At 40.4% G+C, this 23754-nt stretch overlaps 2 protein-coding genes across 3 annotated transcripts; one reads left to right on the top strand and one right to left on the bottom strand.

Moving 5' to 3' along the window:
* Positions 1-280: 280 nt before the first annotated feature.
* CEP97 (centrosomal protein 97) lies at positions 281-19522 on the bottom strand. 2 transcript variants are annotated; one of them, XM_037378316.1, is made up of 11 exons: positions 19236-19522; positions 15966-16108; positions 14483-14641; positions 13978-14079; positions 13315-13428; positions 12311-12477; positions 11285-11449; positions 9422-9555; positions 8152-8905; positions 7049-7124; positions 281-6312 (listed from the first exon to the last, which is right to left on the bottom strand). In XM_037378316.1, exons 1-11 carry the CDS (start codon positions 19288-19290, stop codon positions 5596-5598), a joined length of 2586 nt encoding a protein of 861 aa, XP_037234213.1. In that variant the 5' UTR covers positions 19291-19522; the 3' UTR covers positions 281-5595. The 2 variants fall into 2 exon arrangements, with proteins under 2 accessions (XP_037234213.1, XP_037234214.1); XM_037378317.1 differs by lacking the exon at positions 19236-19522 and adding an exon at positions 18853-18971.
* On the top strand, positions 19523-23388 carry RPL24 (ribosomal protein L24). The gene is made up of 6 exons (XM_037378323.1): positions 19523-19639; positions 19754-19829; positions 20917-21027; positions 22093-22229; positions 22641-22704; positions 23258-23388. The coding sequence occupies exons 1-6, from the start codon at positions 19635-19637 to the stop codon at positions 23336-23338; spliced, it is 474 nt and encodes a 157-aa protein (XP_037234220.1). The 5' UTR covers positions 19523-19634; the 3' UTR covers positions 23339-23388.
* Positions 23389-23754: the final 366 nt, after the last annotated feature.

Genomic DNA, 23754 nt, shown 5'->3' on the forward strand with positions numbered 1-23754 from the left:
GGGAATCAAGAACATGAAAGAGAGGGGCAGTGATAGAAACAAAGGACTGCAGATCAGGAACACCAGTTCCAGTGCTGTGTAAGTTTTGACTGCCCTACCACACTGTCTTCAGCACTGAAACAGCGCGCCATCAGATGCCTCAGCTGCGCCAGGTCATGAATGCTAACGCTTACCTTTCATCACTGCCTTGCTTTTCTAAGCTTTCCATCTCCAAAAGAGCCCTCCAAGTGTAAGACAATGACTATGAGCCATAAAAGTCAGGATCAAGTACAAATCAGCATTTTCAATAAACGTACAAATCATTTATTCAGAATTCAAAACTCAGGTACAAACAAAATATTTAAGAAACAAATCCAGAAATGTAAACACTTCTAGAAAATACATGAACTGTACCAATTTAACCACCCACCATTCTTCACAGAAAATAGTGAGAAGCAGAAAGACAAATTCAATGCCTAATTGGGTTTTTTTTCAGATTCTGGTTTAGAGGTAGAATACTACTGTGAAAGGCTCAACAAAACTTAGTTTAGTGGAATTACGCTACAAGTGAATTTGGCCCATATACTTATAAATGTAATGAAGCCAGAAAAGAAGTTCCTTATTGAAAGCTCTCATACAATAAAATTTGGTGTGGCACTTTCCAAGATGTAAAGCACCTTTCCTGACAAATACTGTTTTATGCTTTTGCACGTAAAGGATCCTGTGCTTTTTCCATTAACGACATAAAGAAAGCACTTAAAAATAGAAAGTCCCAACTTTTTGGCAGGCATATAGAAAGCAAGTGTTTTTCAGTAACTTGCCCTAGAAAGCCAAACTGGGGGAAACCCCTGTAACTATAAAAAAAGACTTTTTGAAAGACTTCATGAATACATGATCCTTACTTATTTGGGTGGCACAGTCCTCAAGGGGAAAAAAAAAAAAGTTAATACAAGGTGGAGGCGGGGGGAAGCATCTTCTCCGCTAGCTAAAAGCTGGGGAACTGGCCAGTTTTCACATTTAATATTAATCTCTGCTAAATGCTACAATTCTATTCTCTCAGGAAAAGGTGTATCTGCGTGAGACACACTGTAACTCCAAATCTCCTAAAAAAGTACCAAGCAGTCAAAGGAATGTATCTTCCATTTTTGTTCTTCAAAGAGCCTGCTACAAGTAGAAATTAAGGTTAGTGTTCTTCAGGACAATATATACAAATTCATAAAAAACAGGAACAATCTGCAGGCTCAGTGACATACAAACATTACTCAGAAAAAAAACCCAAACTTATTATATACAGTCTGGCTGCTAAGTGCATTATTTAAATTACTGCATGCAAATAGTAGATCTATGGTTGTTTAAGGAACTGAACTATAAACAAACTCTAGGCTTCTGAGAGTTTAAGGAGGACTTTCTCAAGTATCTGCTGTAAGATATTTGTGTTTTAGAAGCAACAAAATGAAGTTTGCAGTTCTAATGCCTTCTTGCTTTGTGGTATAAGAACACTTCTGGAGATGTAAATAAGATAAAAATCCCAATTTAGACAGCCAGTTCACAAAGACTCAAGCATGACCCTGCTTCTTTTACGGATATGAAAGCAGAGTTAGGCTGTTGTTCAGTACCTTTTAAAAATTTCCATCCTTGCCACAGGTAGCACCACAGAGGAGTAGTCACTACAAAAATAAACAAACAAGCAAACAAAAAACTCAAAAAAACCACCACCACCAAAACCCCCCAAACCAACAAACATTACAGCTGCTACATTCATTCAGCAACTAAATATCCCATTCATTTAAGTGACAGATTTTAGGTACTAAAAACAAGAGTTGTGAACATTAAGGTCAGTTCATGGAAGAGGCAGAAACAGAAATTTACTTACTGTCACTAATGAGGCACTGCTTTGTGTTTTTCTTTTGTAAAGAAGTTATCTAACAGAGGAATCACTACAATCCAAGTACCTCAAAAAAACCTTAAATATAAAATGTGAACAGGCCTGCTTTCATGATATTCTTCTACCTTTCCAAATACCACCTGGAACAGCATCTATCAAATATTATCTGCAGTAGAGAAAAATGCATTCTTGATTACATGGTGGAAGATTGAAATGTGTAAACTATGAAAATAATTAGGAGAAAAGTGAAAGAGCAAACTATATGAGAGCTGGCCTTATGGTTACAGATTAAACCTGAAAAACACATCTATATGCATTTCCACCTTCCTCCTCATCCCTAGCTTCAGAAAAGCAGGCAAAAAGAGTAATTTCTGCCATAGACTAGCTGAAACAGGTATGCACGTGCCAACCACCTCATCTGGGCAAAACTAGTGTGCCACAGTTCAGATAGTTCATCTGAGCTACATTTAGCTGATTTTTCTGAAGCAGATCAAAGCAGCACTTGAACTGTACTCACAGCAGAACTGACAACATTGCCTGACAAACAACCATGAGTAATCTCTTCCATCAGCACTGGAGCATCAGTCCAGCACAAAGTACAACAGACAAGCTTTCCTTCTACAAGTACATTCTTCTGTTTAATAAGAAGCCTTGTGAAATGAAAATGCTGAAAGACATACAATATTAATACAGAAAAATTTCAGATGTAGATTTTCTTATATTAGGCCTTCTGATTCCTTTATGAAATGTCCAACACCTCGAAAGGAAGCAGTGCATTCCTATCCAGGTAAAAGAATATTACATAACTAGATTAAGAAAACTCACACAGACAAAGAGCAAATGTTAAGCCCTATGTTAAATTATGGTATTTTCATATCACAATTCTTTTGAGAGCTTAAAACACACTGAAAAAAAGCCATTTTTTAAAGTACACATCCCATTTGACTCCTTATTTTTCACACTATCCCTGTATGTATTTTAATGGTCAGGATGAAAATATTTTGTGTATATACAAACTAATTACATTTAACCCTGTAAATGTAAAAACTTATCCAAAACGTCTTCATTCTTTGTGATTTCACTATATTTAGGCAACTCGCCTTCTACACATGCAAGATACTTTTCAGAACATCAGAAAAAAGAAAAAAAAGCTTTCCTATTTCACAGCTTCCCCAAAAGAGCAAGACAAAGCTGATTTGTATGTTGGTACACACCTCACTGTACCTTCATAAAATCACTTTTGGATATACAGGTTACAAATCAAAAAAAGCTAACAGTTGACCTAGATATTAGTTAAAAAAGTCATCCTGTGTTTGTATTTGCAAGCTCTAGTAACAGAGGAAATGTCAAGGAACATCTAGGGCTTCCATGAAAAACTACGTTTCACAAAGTTTTCCCCCTTGGCATCTCCAAAATCGGTTGTTTCTTCTCTTTCTATTCTGCAGCAAAAGTGACAATAATACAAAGTAGCAAAATACATATGGTCCCTCAGTGTCTTCAGGAAGTCAAACATTTTTATTCCGTGGTCTAGTACATGTCACATGCTAGTACAGCACTCTGCCACGAAAGAGAACTTATTATTACACCTAACCACTACCTCCAGAGTGTAGAAGTCCAATAACCATTGGACATAAATAACTTCTCTCTCAAAATCCAAAGAAAGCCTCTTTAAAGGTTTACACAAGATATTTTTTTTTTTGGTAACAGATTGACAGTCAAGGAGCCAAATCCTACAAACTGCAGAGATCTCCAAGCCTGGTGGCCTTAAATCCAAGCTGAGAACCTTCAGAGGACAAGGGTATGATCATTTAGACTACACATTGTTAATTAAATGTGGTGATAGATTAATGCACCTGTACCACTTTCAATACCCAAGCATACGCATGCTCTAACATTCAGTTACGAACAGGGTTATGTTACAAGTGTGTGGTAACTAGACTGAGTTAGAAAGAGCACATTAAGAATCTATGACCTTAGTTGTTGGGCTTTGACAGTTCTTTTTCAAAAGTGCCCCAGAACTTCTTTTTTGCAGGATAGGGAAAAAGTGATGATGGCCACTCTATGCAGAGGCAAGCTTTATTCTTCCAAGGTGAACTACACCACTGGGCAGATGGCTGGTACAAGTCCAATGCACCATTGATGTTCTAAATAAAGGCTATTTTGAGGCCTCAGATGGATATTCGCCCTGTGTCAACCTCCTGAGTAGTAGTAAATTTCACCTAAGAACATAAGTAGACAAGCAGCAAAGCTTTTACAAAAACTATTTTGCATGATAACATGGCCATAAGAGTCACTTCAAAACAGCACTAGTTGATTTTAATGACACTATAGCACCAGAAGTTAACACGTGGATTCAGAGAATTATAATATGCATGTGTCTTTACATTTTGAGAAGCTAGTGTTAGCAAACTACTGAAACACTGGCCTTCCAGTACACATTGCAAAATGCAGCATTAGCAAACTGAACTGACCCCTAGAAGTCACAACATCAACTTTTATTCTACTAGTGTCCATCACAGATTGCATGGCAAATTAGATTTCCCTTGCTGCTTTTGTGGCACACTAAGATATCTGAACTTTTTCTATTAAAAACCCCCAACATAGCAATGGCTAGGCAAGATACAAACCCTGCTGTTTGCCCGGTGTTCAAGTGGAAAGCACAGCCTAGGTAACTTAGCCCATTTGCCAACAGGGGAGAAACAGAGCTTTTTATCCATGTCTAATTAGAATATCAAATACCGGACATACAGAGAAAACACAAAAAACCCAAAGCAACAGAGATGTCAAGAAATAGTTTCAAGTCGTGGCATTTACTTTTAATATCTATACCTGTAGATAGTAGTTGTGATCCATCAAACACGCTAATGCCCCACAGTGACAATAACATCCTTGTGGAGGCAAAACATGTGTCACAAATTTGCTGCTGTAACCCAGCAGTGCAGTCTTTGAAACTGTGTTCCAGATCACACGCCCTTTTGAAATTCTTATTTAGTAAAGTTTGCTACTGGTTCCACTTTGAGTCTTACCTGAGAAAGCAGGGACATCCAACCTCAGGGCAAACAAAAGTCAAAGGTTGCCTGAAGCTCCCTAAAGTCCCACTCCTGTAAGTCCTTGTTGCAGTGTGTAAGTGACCAAATTCCTAGCCAGCAGCTTTGAGTAAATGACAAAAAAAGTCATTGACTTGGACACTGGTTTCATGGAACGCATCTTTGAAACACTGACCAAACTACTCTTGTTAAAGTCAAAAGAAGTCTGAAAGGCAACTGCTTTCATGTTTCTCATCAGGCTGTATCCGTAAACAACACGGCCTACGCTGACTCCATCTCTTCCCATGTTGTTTCTTTCTCTTTGTAAAGGAGGGACACCATTCCACTTTGTAGAAAAAAATTTAAAGACTTGCTAACACATTCGCCAAAGTGAATTCAGCAAACACCACCACCATCCCAAACACCCCCAATCTTCAGACTTAATTTAATGGAAGCCAGTTATTAGGGTATCAGTTTTATGTTTGAAAATAAAGTGCATAACGACTGTCACTAAGGACTTTGCTGATTTCAGTTTAGCGTAGTTAGCGTCAGTCCTCAGCAACATCCATAAAATACTAATTTAAACATAAATTGGTAACATGAGTCAAAATCTGAAACAGCACACATGAAAAATAAGTTTTGTGCAAATGGGAAGGAGAAAGGAGAGTGAAGTGGAATCCCTAGGTTTTCATGGAACTGAGCCTACTACACAGCTATCCCAACATGCAGCATCTGAAACGAAGAATCACAGTCCGTTTGCTTCCCTTCTACTAACCCCGAATTCAGTTTGCAGCTTTCTGGTGTCTGACTGATTTCACCTCGGGCAGGGGAAGATGTATCTTGAGGAAGACCTACAGAGACACTGTCTGACGAAGTATCTTGGTTATCTGCTGAAACAGCAATTTGTGGCCAGTTACCCTCTGTTGCATCATTGCAATTTGTCCCTTCATCAGCCTCTTCCAGCTGCTGAACAGATTTCAAATACTGTTGTATTAGCTTGTTGTCCTGCTCATTACTAGAGCTCTCTTCACTGTGCCCACATTCCCCATGGACATCCTCTACATCCGAGGAAAATGCTGACACAGAATTGCCACATTGTTTGACTGTTTCCACTGAAAGAGAGCTCTCAGTTCCTTCCCTTAAACTCTTTTCAGAGCTACACAACTCGCTGGCATGAGCCTGATCAGCCACAGAAGAATGAAAACCAGAATCTGGGAATGGCAACAAAGAGTTTTCCTGAAGAACATCACTAGCTGGAACTAACCAGGCAGAACTAACATCTGGTGGGGTTTCGTGTTCAAGTGTGGGTGATCGAATAGATGGTTCAGATGGATAGGAAGCGTTGGCTGAAGGGATCCCAGGTTGCCATATGGCACCTGAATTTTGTGTCACTGAAAGCTGCCATTGTTGAAGGGATTTAACCTGTAAAGTATAGACAGAATTTCATTATGAAATGCAACTAAGAACGTGCTTTGATTTCTAGGGTGTTTCTTGCAATTAGCAACAAAGCTCTAGTATAAAATTTAAGACTGAGTGAACTAACAAAAGGTTCACTATACCTTTAGGGAAATACGTTCTTCCCACTGTTAAATAACTGCTTTTAAACCTAGATGCCCAACCCTGACAGAGCACACAAGCCTCCCAGATCAAATACCTGAAGAAAAAGGAATCGTCTTTTAAAAACGAAGGATGGGGAACCTTTATGAAATACTCATGCTTGAGAAGAGAGTCTTATTTGTGGAAGAACAGCTTAATAGAAGATTCATTAGTACAACTTTTCTACTTTAGAAATCAGTTGCTTACAAGCATCATAGCTTAACACCATTTCATTCACCCAGGGCTTCTAGCAGTTACATCATTCTTCACACTTCTGCTAGTTTTATTTAGCTTCCTTCGTATTTTATCCTCCTTCTCACACTAGACTACAATTCAGCTTTGTGTAACAAAACCAGTGTTCTTACACTAACACTTCTGAATGTTATTTTCCCCCAGAATACCAGTATAGCAAACACCACAGAAATGAGATTGTAATAAACCACCCAAGTCATCATTGGAAAAAGTGAACCACATCGACTATCTCTTCAGGATCTACAGTACGAAGTAATGGCCTTCAAATTCATACATAAGCAGAAAAATAAAGAGAGGTAACACTATTTACCTGGTTCCAAAGAAATCTGACAGCTTCCTCCTGTACAAGCCTCTGAATCTTATCTTCCTCTCTTTCTTTTCTTAGTCTGCAAGAACAAATACCCAAATTTATGCAGCTTAAATAAGCAACATTTGGATAACAAGATCGATGAGAGTACATAAAAATGCCTACTTATGTAACAGTGCTCTTGAAAGACACAACAGAGCCTGACATCACTGCAGTCTCATTTGCCATCAATATCCATCTGCTGACTTGAGTTTCTTTTTCAGAATTACATCAAGATTCTGCTTCCTTTTGCTGCAGCATGTTTCTTAACTTGCCAATACTTTAAGTGCCCTTTTGTAAACTGAAGCTGAGCTCTTCATTTCTTCATGCACAAAAGAACAACCCCAAAATAGTGTTTCTTCATTTCAAATCATGCTCTCTCCAGCTGACATCACTTGGATATAGGCATGATATGTAAGCATTCGGAGTTTCTAGAGGTCTGCTGAGGGCTCAGGTTGATTCACAGAACTTTTGTTGCTTGTGATAGTAAAGAAAAAGAGCCTGTCAAGACTTCCAGTTCCCAGGTCAACCCAGAAAGATAACTAAACCTGCAATTTATATCGTACAAACTGAGGAACTTTGATAATGTTCTCCCCCAAACATGGATTCATAGGATAAAATACCCAAAACTAGAACCAGGCACAGAAACACATTTTGAAATTGTATCATTCAAGGCAGGGAGAATTTTTCTTTTCACCAGTAACAGTGGAATGACTCTCAATATGGACACTTCACTTACAGACTCTATAATTGCTAGGAGACAAGTGAAAAAAACATCACACTTAGCAACTTCTATTTTGGTTATGCAGTGAAACATGCAAGTCCTGCTAACAGAGAAACAGAAAAATGTATTCTAACCCAGCCCACTCACAGAAGGCACTTTGAGAGTATGAGATTATGTGTGTAACTGTGCTTATCTTACAAGAAGCAATCCTCTACTGTAATCACAGTTTTCTGTTACTGATGCTAGGTTATACTGTGAGTAGTTATATCAAGACCCTTCTGTATCTATTCTGATCCTGGAATGACGGTTATATTCAAAAATACACAGTATGACCTCAACTTACTTTTCTATTTCATCAGTTAAGCAAATGATGTGCTCCTGCATTCTGTTTAGTCGAATTTCATACCGCACTTCCTTGGCTCGGGGATGGTAGTTCCTCGTGTAAAATCCTCTCCAGCAGGCTTGAAGCTTGGTAGCTGCTTTAGCCATTCTTTGCAGATCAGCTGCACCTCGATCGATAACACCTAATGAATCAGAACTTTCTCCAGTCATCTGGTCAGGACAGGGAGTTGCAACTTCTGATTCAGCACCTACTGAGGTGCTGGGGTTACTATGCAGAACTTGGTCTTCAGAGGATGCTGAACAGCTGCTAGTATTAGCAGTCAGGCTGGCTGTTACTAGATCAGAAGGCAACAGTATACTCTCTTTTATATTCTCTTGGGTTTCCACACTTCCCACTGCTCTGTTCAAGTGCTCTCTTGTAACACACGAGGCTTCTTGCTTGTTAGCTTTCTCCCCGCTATTAACATCTCTCACATATTCAATCACTGTATCATCATCATCATCTAGGCCCAAATTGATTCCGTGTACCTCCAGGTCTGAAGTAGGAGACACAGGAGACAATCCTGAAGCAACTGGCATGAAAGTAGACTCTGAGGACAAAAGGCTACTGTTCAGTTTGTCTTCATCTGTCTGTACATCTTCAAGGTATAGCTCCTTGTGAAAACTTCTTTCAAGAAGAAAGGTGTTCTTTACTGCATAGGAATGATCATCATTTGCACTTGGTCCAACCCAAGAATTCTTCTGGATGATAGGTTCTAGATAGGCAGAAAGCCATGTTCAAGAGTGTCATAGCATTTCAATAACATATCTTAATTCATAGGGATTCCAAATTTGGTTTAAATAAATCATCTTACACACCCAGATTCTAACTGAAATGCTAGTAATAAGCATTCATTCTATGTAACAGTAAGGACAATAACTATTTATGAGAGTAACAACCACAAACTTTGCAAACACTGGGTACAGCAAATGGCACAAACTGCCTCCCCCTGGAGAAGTTACACTTCTATCAGATGCAACAGTCAAAGTAATAACTCCTTAATTTAGTGGATTGTGTTTTGCACCTAACAATCTTACTAGCACTTCAAGACATGAATAAGCATGGAATGTATTTTTAGAAATTAACTTCAGTTGAAAATCTAAAAAAGAAGAATCAATAGGACAAGATAAGAAGAGGGCTCTGTGCTGAAATTCTCTCCACAAAGTTATCTACATTAAAAAAAAATAAATATTTCTACAGGTTAAATCACAGGTGCAGATTAGCTTCTTACCACTTTCAAGAACTATCTGTGGTGGCTGGGCTGGACTGCTGTGTTCATAAGTAACTGGCAGCGTTTTGTTGGGAGTAGAAGATGTAGGTGGTCCTTCATTTTGGTTTTGATGCATCAGCTGCCTCTGGTGGAGCCTAAACACACAGTTCCAACAGATTTTGTATTTCTTTTAAACTTTTTTGGTAGAGAAGACATCTAAAAGAAACTATCGACTACTTTAAAGGAAACAAGTGATCAAATCATTCTAAACTAGAAGCTAGTTATGCAGATCCCTACACCTACAAGATACTAACAGGACTACTCACAAAGTAGGGGATTGCAGAGACTGCTCCTGTTCCCCTTCCGCCTGCCCCTTTTTCTTCATTACATGTATCCAAAAAAAAAAAAAAAAAAAGAAAACCAACATGCAGTTCTGACTACAGACCGAAAACCATGAAGTATTTTTACACACAAGGGTGATATGCAGCTATTTTAAGTGTTTACTGCAGCATGTATTATGCTTGTATGTGTAGAAGAGTTTGGGGAATGCAGGGATGTCTGTTACATTTCAAAATGACTGAATCAAGGAAAGGATGTCCCTGTTAAAGGGACAAAATCCTGACACAAATCAACAAATAAAATCATCTGTTACAAACTGAGAACACACAGGTTGTTTCAGCCCTGCTAAACTAAAAAGATCATGAGGTAGAGGTCAGAAAGTCAAACTGCCTTATAAAACATATACGTGTGCACACATATATATGAGCATTTTTATTTATGGGGGGGATTTTGGAAGGTTGGTTTTTGGTGAGGGGTTTTTTTTTTATTTCTCAAAAGTTATATTTCACAAACCAACTTCCTGATTTTTCCCCAGAAACATATGAACGTCAGAACACTCAGCTGGAAATTCCAACGTCAATATGCTTTTACTGCACCTTTTCCTCTGAAATGGCCTCAATATTTCTAGAATTTCCTCCTGGAGCTCAGTCTACACTGACAAAGAAAGCAGTAGCTCCTTCCAGGTGCTCCACATTTTCCAGCCCTTTTGAATGAGATGCCGCCCTTCTGCTTACCACAACACTCCTGCTGCTCAGCTTTCTACCCACACTATGCCAACTACATAGAGTGTTCTTTTGAGCAGAGTCTTCTGCTCTGATCTTTCTGCAGAAAATGTTTGTCAATAGGTCCTGGGGAACAGGGACACCTGTGTTGCTATGCTTTCTGGCTTTTAATCCCAATTAGTTCACCTTTTCATGTGAGGAATGAGCACCACTGTAACTGTCCTTATCCATCCGCATAGACCTTAGCAAAGCAGCCATGGCTGGCAGAACCAGCAGGCTCTCCAGACGCCTCTGCTGGCAGACCCGAGGCACCAGATACAGAGATTGCCAAGTGCATCACTGGGAACAGTGTCCCTCAAAAGACGACCTTAATTTTAAAGCCAAGAAAGAACGCACCAAGAACAAAAAAGTGGCTAATGCACCAGTGTACCACAGTTGTTCTAATTATCAGGGAAGACTAAAGTTAATCTAAGCTCCTTTTTTAGATTTTCCCCACTTTCTCTGTGGCAAAAAAAATTCAGTAGGTATTTATTTTAATCCCAGTTCCAAACACCAATCACCTTCAGTGTCCTACAGAGCACAGATTGAAAAATATAGAGAATTTGCCCCTAGATGGCCTAGCAAGCAAGAAAACACTCCTGCTGCTGCTGCTCTTATTCCCCTCTAGGGCACATCTGGTACCTCCATTACTCTTCCCATCTCCAGCCCTCACTGTTGCTTTCAAATTCTTAAAAGGAAATCTTATTATATCTAACAAATAATAAGACACATAATTATGTTCTCAATTACATTCTCTAACAACAGAGAAACAAGAAGTTCTCACCTTTGCTTACTCAGTATTTTTTCCAGTTTGGCATCCTCTTCAGTCTGAAGACCATATGTAGATATAAGAGGACAGACAGTAGCCAAGTACTGGACCAGCTGAACATGCTGCCCGGGTCGATAGGATCTTCCTTTACCTTGACTGTAGAGCCATTCTGCTTTCAGACTATTAGGAAAGGGGAAAATGGTCACTATTAACACATGGCATAAAACCCCCAACCCTCTTTTGATTACTGTCCCTCTAGTGAGTATCTAGGAGCTCGTCCACAAATCTAATCAAACCTTGCAACGTGTGCAGTACCCAGAGGAACTGGGAATTTCATTACCAGAATAATGAATAAAATATCCCTTCACATAAGCATTGATGAAACAAATCTCCGACTGAAACCGCATTCTCTGCTTTATCTGTGTGTAGTCTTGGAGCACTGAAAACACATTTGTGTCAATGAATTTATCAGCAAAGCTTTCACAGAAAAGGTCACAAACACGCAGAATAGGCATAGAGAGCAGACCTTGCTCAAAAGTATTCAACAATTGAAATCTGATTTTAAATATAATGCTCTTCAGTCTGATATATTATCTATATATAATAATAGTTAATACAGAAATGCAAGTGCCCTTTTATAAAGGGCCTGATTTGCATGTTTGAGCTTCCAAGATAACAGCTTTAGTATCTGCTGCCTCATTCTGCAAAGTCAGAGAGGCTGTAAGCTCAGAAAGGGTAACAGACTGCTGATAAATTGCTACCCGGTTTGCTTTGTAAAAGTGCTACTGTGAGTTGAGTAATAAAACAAAAGCTTAACATTATACTTCTACTTAAACTTGTGATCTTACATAGTAATTTCAGTGTAACATGAAAAATACAGCAAAAGCAACAATGTTAATTGGTCTGCATCTCATATAGCCATTAGCAAGACAGAATTTCGGATCATTAGCACTTTTCCATTTTTTTATTACATAAAAGTGCAATTTCAGCTTAGACAAAATTTTGTTTAATAATTTTAGAGATTTAATACTATTATGTCACCTTTCCTTCTGAGAAATCACATATCCATCAAGAACTTTAAGGTTCAGACACCAGCTGACGACATATGGCCTGTAGTCAAACCCAGGGATAGAAGGCGTGGCCATCACACAGGGATTGTTCATAATTGACAACTGTTCCAATTGATGAAAAGAAGTCAGGAAGGAAACCTTGAGAAAACAAGATGTATTTGTTAACTGAACAGAACCCATTAGATGCTTACAGAATGTATCACATTTCTCCTAGTTGCAGCCAGACATCTTATGCAAAACATAACTACAAATACACTGAAAGTCACATTTGCTTTATGAACACCTTCAAATAACTTTCTGTCAACTACTGCCATTTTCCCATTAATTTTCCTGTAAGTACTTAGCCCTTAGAAAGCATTAACTTCTCTTAAAATCTGGGAATGGGGCTTTATGTATAGAAAGGTATAGTATTTCTGTGATTCCAGTTCACTACAACAGGCATTGAGGTTTTGACAAAAAAATGGCAAGCCAAAAAACTGGAGAAACAGTCCTGTTTCAAAGAGAAACGTATTATTCATGTGAGATCACAGGCAGAATATGTTTCCCTTACATAGTGTTTGAGAAATAGATAAAACAAGACATAGCCCAAAAAATGTTTAGTTGCAACAAGAGCAACTCAAACCTTCGTTCTAAAACACAGCAGCTGCAAAACCCCTCTGCAGCAGTTAACCAGCTCAGCTTTCAACCTGCAGACAATGAAGAAAAACTCTATGAATTTAGTCCTTAAAGTATACTTCTGATATCCTTGAATAACGTAAAATCAAAATAAAAAAGGCAAAGTTTCTTTCCAGGGTAAATTTGAAAAAGTAATCCCTGCCTTGTGCAGCTAATGCAGGTATAGTTATTACATATAAACTATTAAAAGTTACTTCTATCAACATGGGTCATTTCAAAGACGAGAGCCTATTTTCAGTTACAGCCTCAAAAGAATTATCCAACCACCTGCTTCCAGTCTATCTAAAGACAACATCTTACCTCATTTAAGTCTCTGATTTCATTTTCTGCCAAAGAAAAAACAGTCAGATTCTGAGGTAGGCAAACAGGGGCAGTGCGAAGTGAAGTTATAATATTTCCATGTAACAACAGAGTCTATAAAATAAAAATACAGTGATTAAATGTATGTTTGATCAAAACCCCCATATTTTGTGTTCAATTAAGGCTTTCTAGTATCACCAAAATTACTTCTATTTATTCCATCAAGGAAAAAGTAATTCTTGTACTTTAGAGCAAAATCTTGTCCTTTTAAAATACAGAAGTATAGTCACAACTACAAAAAATGTATTTGGAAGCATTTTTTCTCTACCATGTTCATGCTGAAAGAACATGAAAGAAAGAGTTAATGCTATGTTTTGTCTTGATTCATGACAGAAGAGAACAGAGCACTATGAACAAGATCTCACCATGCCACCTTTCTCAAAATCATTAATGTGGTTATAGAAAAAATCACTACGTCGGTTCCTGCAACTTGAAGACAAGGGAAAGAATTCCTGCACGCTTGCCTCTAGAAATTACAGTGATTAATTAAAATGCTTTAAGAGCTAGTGTTTGAATAACCAACACTTGAAAAGGCAGCAACTTTCAAAGCAAATTTATTTACGCAAAGAATGTAACAATAGAGTTAAAATAGCATCTACCTACCTTCAGCAATGTAAGCTTGGAGAGATCGCTTAATTGAGCTATGTTATTGTCTGACAAATCAAGATGCTGAAGAGATAGACAGGAATTAATTTGTTCAATGGCCTACAAAAATAAAGAAGTCAATTACAACAACTTTTTTTTTAGTCTTTTTCAGTCATTAATAAAACCAGGTACCAATAATTAAAAATTATTTTGAAAGCTAAAACACCGGCGAAGTAACCCAAAACTAAACACGTTTCTACAGTTTCATTTTAAAGATGATAATTAGTTTCCTGTTTGGGGGATTATTTCCCAATTCTCATTAGATTTCAATATCAAACCTTTTATTTTTTTCCTAGACAATTCTTGTGGCATAAGTTGCCCTCTTCTATTTCATAAACAAGTACACACAAAACTTCAACGTTTGCTCCAAACAAAACCAGAAACATACTCAGATTTCTTTGCAGCGTTTTCCAAATGTCTACAATGCTAGATTCTGGAAAATGCAAAAGACTAAATACTTTACCTTAAGGTTATTTCCTGCCAAGTTCAGCCATTCCAGGTGCACCAAATCCTTCAGCCCTTCCACATACCCAATACTGTTATGAGGCAAGTTTAGCACCCGGAGCTTTGTCAGTTTTGCTACACCCATCATTCGCACCAAACGATTGTTGGCTACAGAGAGCTGCAGATTGACACACAAATATAAGAAACAGTTTTAACTATTAAACTGCACAGACAGAATAGATTGTTATTTTTAGTGGTTAGGAATCTAATCCAAAGGGAACTTCGTCAATCTACATGTTCCATTTTCAACACTGACCCAAAAAACTGCAAGAGCCAGGAAATAAATTCTTGATCAAAGAAAGTACTCTTCACAACTCACTCTGCAAGCTTAAGAGGAAATCCTCCTAGGCACAGCTAAATAAAGCACAATGAATAAAGAATTGAGTCACATGAAAAAAATTTTCAAATCAGAATTGCCAAATCATTGTGCAAATTGTTGCACCATTCCTGGTGTAAAAATTACTGTCAATATGGCAGAGGACAAAACATATTTCACATGAATCTCAAAAAGGGTCCTGTGCTAAACAGGACCATAAATCACAAACTTTTAAAAGGATAAATCACGATTAGACATCCACAATAACAACATGATCACCAAGGTGGCAGACTGGTGAAGGTTTGTTGTAGCAACAAACCTCACCTCTCCTATCTCAGTTTAGCTTGTGCCTAAAAACTATCATGTGACTTCAAGTCTATCTGGAGGCACTCTCAGTGACAATTAACATCGACTTGTACAGCTTTGCCCAGGAGGGATGTCTACTCTGATTTTTGCAAGCACTGTGCACATATTTAACACTTAGCACCAATATCCTCATGAACCTAAACGGATGGCTGCTAGTATTAAAACTAAGGATAAACACTACAACATCAGAGCCTACATGAACAGATAAGTTAACAAGACTACACAGATCCCTCCCACTTCACATTTTTTTATTTGCTATTTCTATTTTAACCTAATCTGCATAGGAGTTTTCTCTTCTTGTAAATTGAGACTACTAATCCTCTTCATTTGTGGAGAGTTCTGAAACCCAAATGGTGAGAAGAGTCCTGTATGAGTGTCTGCGTGTTTACAATTACACAGTAGAAAGATAGAACAGTATTATTTTTAATGTTACAAAGCTTAAGTAATCAAAAACTAAGTAGTATCAAAATTAGGGTTATCAGCAACTTTTCTAAGTCTTCTTATGACACCCCACCCGCCACTGGGATTTATTTGGTTCCTTTTTAGTTGCCTAGGTAACTAGTAAAACAGCCTTCCCCACTATCAACTGTAGAGCTATGCTGAAAACAACGCTTTCTATTTTGGTTAGCCATCATTTATTTTCCTAAGACAGTAACTGTTAACTTACTTCAGTGACATAATATGGCCTTAAAGCAGAAGTATTTTAATCAACATCATAGCACCATTATTTCATTGCAAATTCAAGTCAAGTAACACTGACCTGTATCAGATTCTTGCATTTCTCCAAATTTTCCAATTTAATTATCTGGTTTTTGTCCAGAATCAGAGTGTGAGTTTCAGCATCACAGGGTAAGGTTGGACCCAGTTTTTGCAATCCTTGACCTGACCAGTTGACCACCAAACCTTAAAAAGAAAAGGAAAATGGAGAAAAAAAAGAAGATAAAGCCCCAAGGTAAACACTTTACATATGATAACATGTACTTAAAGAGCAAAGCAAGATAAAACAGATTTTTATAATGCAGGCAGCCAGTTTGCAAATACAAATCAACTTTCTTTGTCATGTAAAACTGAAGCAAATTATTTCAGATCAAACACCTTTGAGTAACTGATCCAGTTACTGGAATATATGCATTCCAGGCCCCATTCCAACAAAGGATTCTGGTAGAATTCTGGGAAAGTCAGTAACAGATCCTCTGAAGTGAGAAGTGGAGCAAAATTTCAGTCGTTAAGTTTAAAGCTGTGATCCTCAAAATTCCAAATTTCAAAACAACCTAAATTTTTAAATTCTTTAAAAACTGAGTTTTGAGCAGCTTGACAGCTGTGTGTAGGTACTCAGTCTAAAATCCTGCTTGCCTAGCCCACCAGCAACCATACCTGTCACTCAAAAAAATTGTTAAAAGGAGTATGGAAAAAGGGTAAGCAGTATCTATCCTTTTGTCAACCAGAACATGGGAAACCTGAGAAAGATACAAACTTCATCTTCCTGTAGAGTTCCAAACACCCTGCTAAAATATTTGAAAATTAGGGCACTTAACTCCTAAACATGAAATGCCTATGTGACAGTCCTCAGCCAGAGAAAAATAAACATTCCTATCATGAACAAGTCCTCAAAAACCTAGACCACTGAATAAAACCCTGCAGTTTTCTCTTTTCCCCCTCTCTGTATTTCAAAGGAAAAATACTATTAGCCTACGCTTTTTTTTTTTTTAAAGTGCACTCCACGTACAAACACAAAGCAGAGGCTTCTGCCTATGAAACCAAAACTGACATCTCTCTGTTGTCAGACACTGGATGCTTGAACTTCAGAGACAAAACAAACTCAAGATTGAACCCTCCCTTTAAAACTTCCTATCATATTTAAAGACATGCTCCCTTTTAGTAGTTTGGCTGCTGCAAAACATAATCTTAAGTATTTAACTGTCTTTAATTATTGGGTCAGGAATGTGTCCAATTCAGAGCCTAGGATTCCACTCCAGGACTTCACTGGCCAAATCCTTGAGTGAATCTTGCCTTGGGATTTTGGTGCTTGTGTTCCCAAACTGTATCGATAGGCTAGATGTCCCATATTCCAGCAAACTACTGAGTGAAAAATCAGAACAGAGAACCCATTCACAGAGCCATACCACAGTACTGGTGACATTTGGGCAGGAGCAAACTGTAAACAGGCTAGCACATCATTTAACACACAATTAAAACGTTCCATGCAAAAACTGTTACTATATAAAGTAAAAAGGAAAACATTTACTATTTACAGGGATCTTGACTCACTGGGTACCCACGTGACACCTGCTAATAATAATTTTCATACATTAAGCTTCTGCTGTGTGTTTGAAATACATACACCATTCTAGTGCTTGCTCTTCCCTTACTATCTGCTCAGTAAAAAACACTGCCTTTTTCGGCAGCATGTTCCAGAACAGTGTTCTTACCCAGCATGTTCCAGGATACTGTCCTTACCCTAATGTGCCCTGCATATTAACGTTCTTACGGCTTCTAGGGTTTAGTTACACTAACGATGGAGGCAAACATTTTTGGTGTACCACTTTGTCAGCTAGAGAATATGCTTATCTAAGAAGCATCCCTGATGACATTTATCACATTTTCATTGCTTCTCAAATCCACAGCCACTCAAAGAGCTCTGAAGAGCAGAAATGCAGAGCCAGTCCTGTCTTTGCATGTTCAGGGAAAAGGTTCTGTGTGTTTCTCACTTAAATAGCCACCTCTGCAACCAGTCAGTCACTTAAACTAAACCGAGAAATTCTGCATCTGCCCATTTGTCCAAGAGCTTGTTATGAAATTTCACAACTGACCCATGCTGACTGAGGAGAGAGGCTAGAACCCACCATACAGAATTACAAGAGTAATCCTTTTATCCACGCAAGACTGTCCCATTCAAACTGGCACCTGGAACATGGTTTTACACATGGTTCTTATACCTTTCAAGTATTCAGGTACAACATGATTGACTAATTGCTACTTAACACACACACACTACCATTTGCAAAGAAACTGTACTTCTACAGTGTTATCATCCACCTGCTTCTCTACTGATCCAGGCTTCCCTGGCATCAGTCTTGCTATAGTTATAGCAGACAACGGGACGGATTCATAAAGGTCTTAGATGAGTGCCAGCATCTTAGCTATCTCAGTTGCCCAGGGGTATCCTTTATCCTTCATGGGCAGCTTTAAGATTCAGAGAAGCAAAGGTTCCTATTTCAAGGACGTCTGTCCTCATCGTGACAAGCTGAGGGTCCTTTAGTTTGCTTGCTTAAGCATGACTATTCAGTATATAGAGTGAACTCTCTTGGGAAAAGTAGGGAGATTTCACACTATAAAGACTGTTATAATACTTCGGGAATGAGATTTTCCTAGCAGGCTCTCAATACCCAGTGAAAATTTCAGAACTGCTTGTTACTCATTTGGCAGCTACATCCCTTAACACACTTCAGCACGTCACAATTTTTGCTCAGGCCGCTGCTCAGTGGCTGGGACCTGAGCCTTCAAAGGCAGACCCGCGTTATCGCCACGCACCGTCCCTTCAGACGGGGACGGGAAGGAAGCAGCTGCCCCCGAGGAGGGGCTGCCTCCCAAGACCCCTCCACCCTCCGCTGTACAAAGAGGTAGTCTTCTTTGAGCTCCTGGCTTACCTTCCACAGAGCTGCGGCAGGCCCCTCCTCAGGGGCCCAGCCCTCAGCAGGGCGGGCAGCCCCCCCGGCCGTGCCCGGAGCCAAAACGCTGCTGGGCGGCGAGCCCCGCTCCTCAGGCGGGCTGCACGGGCGCGGGGGCCGCACCGTAAGCACGGAGCAGCGCCTGAGGAAACGGCCGAGCGCCCCCCCGCCGGGCCGAGCGGCCCGCAATGGCTTTCGGGACTCGTAGTCCGGCCGCTGAGGCGCGCCGAGTGCCCGGCCCTGCCGGCACTACAGCTCCCACGGAGCGCTGCGCCCCCACCTCGGCACCACACAACGGGCACCCAAACACACGCCCGGCCAGCCCCCGGCGCCCGCGCCCCAGCCCTCGGCGCCGCTCTTACCCCCTCCAGCCGGCGAGACTGCCTCAGTCCTCACCGCGCCCCCCGTCGCCGCCATGCTTGTCAACGCCACCAGGCAACTAAGCGCCAGACGCCAGCTGGCTGCCTTGCTCCGCAACGGGAAACCGGCGTCTCTTACTCCCGGCAGGACGGGGCGTCCCGCGCACGGGACCGGCCGGCGGGACGTTAACGGAGCAGCGGAGCGCCCGGCGGGATGTTAACGGAGCGCAGAACGCCCCGCAGCCTCAGCGCGGCCGCCTCGCAGCCGGGAGGCGCTGCCCTCCCGTCAGGCCCTGCGCGCGGTGCTTCCCGGCGTGCAGCGCGCAGCGCACGGAGCGGCACCTCCCGGCATCCTCCCCTCCTCTCGCCCCGGCCGCCGCCCGCCTCGGAGCCGCCGCCATCATGAAGTAAGGGCCGTGGCGGCTCCCCGCTGCCCCATCCGGGGCCATCCGGCTTGGGGGGACCGCCGGGGGGCCGCACTGCCCGCCCGCTCTCCCCCCTAACTCTTCTCTCCCGCGCAGGGTCGAGCTGTGCAGCTTCAGCGGGTACAAGATCTATCCGGGCCACGGGCGCCGCTACGCCCGCACCGACGGCAAGGTGAGGGTGCGGAGGGCCCGCGGGGAGGCGGCAGGCTGAGGGGGAGCCCAGCAGGCCCCAGGGGGAGCCCGGCGCGGTGCCGGGGGAAGCGGAGGTCTCGCTCCTGAGGCGCGGGAGACCTCGGCCGCGGTGCCCGGTGGCCTTGCTGCAGTGCCTGGCCGCACGGCTGGGGCGGAGCGGTGCGGGGTAGCGCTGCCTGGCCGGATCCGCGGGAGAGCCGGCTTGTGCTGGCGCTTTTGAGCCGGGATTTAGGTTCTGGTGTGGGAAGGGTGTCTTAAAGTATGTGGTCTGAAGTACCAAAGTCGTGTAAAAGACGTTGTTTAGACGTAGTGTGTCTAGTGCTGGGATTTGCTGAAGCAAACAACTGGAGTTGCAAATAAGTTGGGTACAGATCACTGGGATAAAATATGGAGGAGAGCCAGCCCTTTCAGGCTCTTATCTCATACAAATAGAAATACGCTTTTCGTGTCTACAAAAGGAGGCTATGGGCTTTGGATGTGCTGGTATGGTCATCTTGCTGAACAGAATCTCCTGGGAAATGACAGCTAAGTAAACTGATAGAATCCTCAGGTGCTCTGCTAGGAATTAGTTTATACTCTAAATTGAATTGTATAGCTAATAAATTAGCCTGCTAATTCAGCCTGTTATTCTAGGCAAGAAGGTAAGTGTTACCATGCAAGAAGGAATTGGGCAGAGTATCGGTCTCTGTGTGTTCCTTAGGCCAAGTTTTGACTCGTTGAAGGGTATATAGTTAATTGAGGGCAGACACTTGAAAAGTATGATGCTGGATATGGCTCTTCATGCTGTGCCTAGAATACATGCAGCAGTGGATGCAAGCAGTAATTTGAGTTTTCCTCAGAAAAATTAAGCTGTGTTGTAAGATACCAGTTTGATAAATTGAACAGAATTCCAAATTTTGAATTTCTTAGATTATTTTCTGAAGGTTTTAATTGTCAGAGCTCTGTAGAGAAACACAAAAGCACCACTGTTGTAAAACACTGAATCAGAGAATTACTGCATGTGTTAACATAAACTGATAATGTTTTTCATAGAAACAAAGCTTACACAAAATACTTCATCTTCCCAGGTTTTTCAGTTCTTGAATGCAAAATGTGAGTCTGCATTCCTTTCCAAGAGAAACCCCCGTCAAATCAACTGGACTGTTCTGTATAGGCGTAAACACAAGAAAGGACAGTCAGTAAGTATATACCAACTTAACAGCGTTCGAGAGGTTTCCACCAAAAGATGTAGTTGCTGGTCTGTTAAAATAGAGGTGACTTGAGTATGCTGGTGTTTAACAAAAGCATGACCCATATAACCAGGATGAAAAATGACGAGTTATGGTGAAAATGTGAGTGCATTTACATGGGTTTATATGCCGCTTTATGTTTGAAAGGTAACCAATTCAGCAAAAGCATTGTATTTGTATTGTATCACTTCTTTGAGGGACCATTCCGAAACACGGTAGGCTCAGTAGATTTTAACAATTGTATCAGTGGCATGTATTTAAAAAAAATAGTTTTATGAGAAGGTGGGTCATGCTGTTTAATATGCAGACTTTCTAAAAGTTTGGACTTGTAAACTTCCTAAATGGTGATAGCATAGAGAGCTGATTTGGGGTTTAAAGAGGGGGGGGAACTTCGCACACACTCTTCTTGAAAACTTTCGGCTGTAACTTAGTAGGAGGTCTTTGCTACGTAGTTGTCATTGCATGAAAGAGACAAATTAATAAGGCATGTAGCATCAGGTATTTTCAGTGGTCTTATTTAAACTTGCATAGCAAAAGAACATTTAGAAAGGCTTACATCTGTGTTATAAGTCAGTGGTTTTAGCAGTTTGTTTGGAGAAGGAATGTGGATGCTCAATGGCTTACACTGCTGCCCAGCACGGTGATCTCACTTGAAACAAGTGGGAGGTGTTTTCCTTTCAGAAGATGCCATTAAAGCAAACTTTTATCATCCCCTGCCCACCCACGCCCCTGGTTTTTTTTCTGGGAGCTTCAGGAGGCAGAACTTCTGACATTCTTCCAAAATATTTTTTTTTATATACATTGCAAAGGAGGATGCATTGGTTTATAGGTATTCATCTGGTTTTGTAGATGAAAAAATGAGTTGCCTTCAAAATGAGGAGGAATATTCTACTTCTGTATATGGTTTTATAATAGCTTCAGTCTTAATAGCAGCTTTTTTCTGTAACTGTTTTCAACTTTTTATTTAATGTCTGATGATACTAATTATCTGTCTTCCATCTCCTACCATTTTAGGAAGAGATCCAAAAGAAGCGCACACGCCGTGCTGTTAAGTTTCAGAGAGCTATCACTGGTGCATCTTTAGCTGAGATTATGGCTAAACGAAATCAGAAGCCTGAAGTACGAAAGGCGCAGAGGGAACAAGCTATTAGGTGAGAGATCAGATACATGGAATTATTGCAGGCTTTTCAAAGATTATTAATGCTTTTCATACAAGACCTTAAAAACTCTAGATGAGCTCTATGTTTTATAAGCTGCTTTGTGTGTTGGTTTTTGTTCATTTTTTGATCAGTGTATTTGAAGAGAATACCGAATAAATTTGGCAAGAGACAGTAGTAGTAGAGAAGGGCCTTTTCTTGCCCTCTCCCTTTATGAAAATAATGCTTTTGTCACATAGTTGTGCTGCCTCTGTAGTACTCTTCCTAGAAGATACTGAATGCAGAGTATAGACCTGAAAGAATGCATTCCTTTCTTGGTCTTACAGAGTTCTTAACAGCGTTGCAACAAAGAAGCAGTGAATGGCAGACATGGATAACTCTTACTCTTTTTCTGTGAATTAACAGGGCTGCAAAAGAAGCCAAGAAGGCTAAGCAGGCAACCAAGAAAACAGCTGTTTCTGCTGCAAAGGTAAGATGCGGTAGGTGGGCAGAAATAATGAAATGGAACGTAACATGTTGTAACACAACATTCTGTTGCAGCACTTCACTGGAAGTTCCTGTTCGTGTTTGGAAGAAGCATTTGCTTATCTTTTTTGATCTGGAAGCACCGTGACCAAACTTCTGTACTGAACATACTCAAACAGCTGAATAAATGAACCTTTTATTCGGAATAAATACTGCAGTAAAACAACTTTCTGACCATACATCAGAGATTCTTGATAGACAAGGTTTTAGCTGGATGTGACATCTTCACTACCTAGGAACTTGTTAACAATGTATTGATGACTGCTAGCATCTATTTCGTTATTAGTGATGAATTAATATCATATGTTGGCATCATACATGTGTAGGTTTAGTGCAGTTATGTGTATAACTGTTAATGTGATTCTGATCTGACAGATTGTAATTGTGATCTGACATAAATTGCCTAGTTTCTGTCAAGAATCTTAAATACACAGGGAAACTTTCAGGGCTGCAGGTAAATTGCTTCTTTTCACTCACACATTATTATTTCTCTGCAGGCTCCTACGAAGGCAGCACCTAAGCAGAAGATTGTGAAACCAGTCAAGGTTTCTGCTCCTCGCGTTGGTGGAAAGCGCTAACTTGCCAAAACTGTTAGTTGTGCTGAATAAACTATCTTAATTAACCTTCATAACTTGTGCCATGTTCTCTTCAACTGTGTGAGATATGCTGAAGAGAATTAACCTGTAAAGTAATTGTGTCTGGTTTTGCAGACAGAACATCCTCTTGCCATAAAACACTTGGTTTCTTAGACAATCCACCATGTTAGCACACATTTCACAAGTCTTCAATGAGTGACTTGGGTGGCAGGGAAGATGGAGCTGATGTTTGAGGAGCTGTTCTTGCTCCTTGAAGGACAAAGCAGCACATAAGTACAAGTTTATTCCCCATCAATGACAAATGGCATAAAAAGGGGGTTCTGAGATCAGAAATAAAATCTAAAGGGGATGTGAAGCAGTACCGTCTGCAAGCAACTTAAAAAGGCTAATGCACTACT

This window comes from Falco rusticolus, chromosome 2, assembly GCF_015220075.1.
Source record: "Falco rusticolus isolate bFalRus1 chromosome 2, bFalRus1.pri, whole genome shotgun sequence".
In the NCBI taxonomy this organism is placed as follows: Eukaryota; Metazoa; Chordata; class Aves; order Falconiformes; family Falconidae; genus Falco; species Falco rusticolus.

Excerpts from the sequence above, each read along its gene's own strand:
- RPL24 (XM_037378323.1), top strand. Across the intron at positions 19,830-20,916 it reads ACGCCCGCACCGACGGCAAG|GTTTTTCAGTTCTTGAATGC; the intron begins GTGAGGGTGCGG and ends TCATCTTCCCAG. Across the intron at positions 22,230-22,640 it reads CAGAGGGAACAAGCTATTAG|GGCTGCAAAAGAAGCCAAGA; the intron begins GTGAGAGATCAG and ends GTGAATTAACAG.
- CEP97 (XM_037378316.1), bottom strand. The coding sequence starts at position 19,290 with ATGGCGGCGACGGGGGGCGCGGTGAGGACTGAGGCAGTCTCGCCGGCT. Across the intron at positions 13,429-13,977 it reads CCAAGCTTACATTGCTGAAG|ACTCTGTTGTTACATGGAAA; the intron begins GTAGGTAGATGC and ends TTTATTTTATAG. Across the intron at positions 9,556-11,284 it reads AAAATACTGAGTAAGCAAAG|GCTCCACCAGAGGCAGCTGA; the intron begins GTGAGAACTTCT and ends CTGTGTGTTTAG.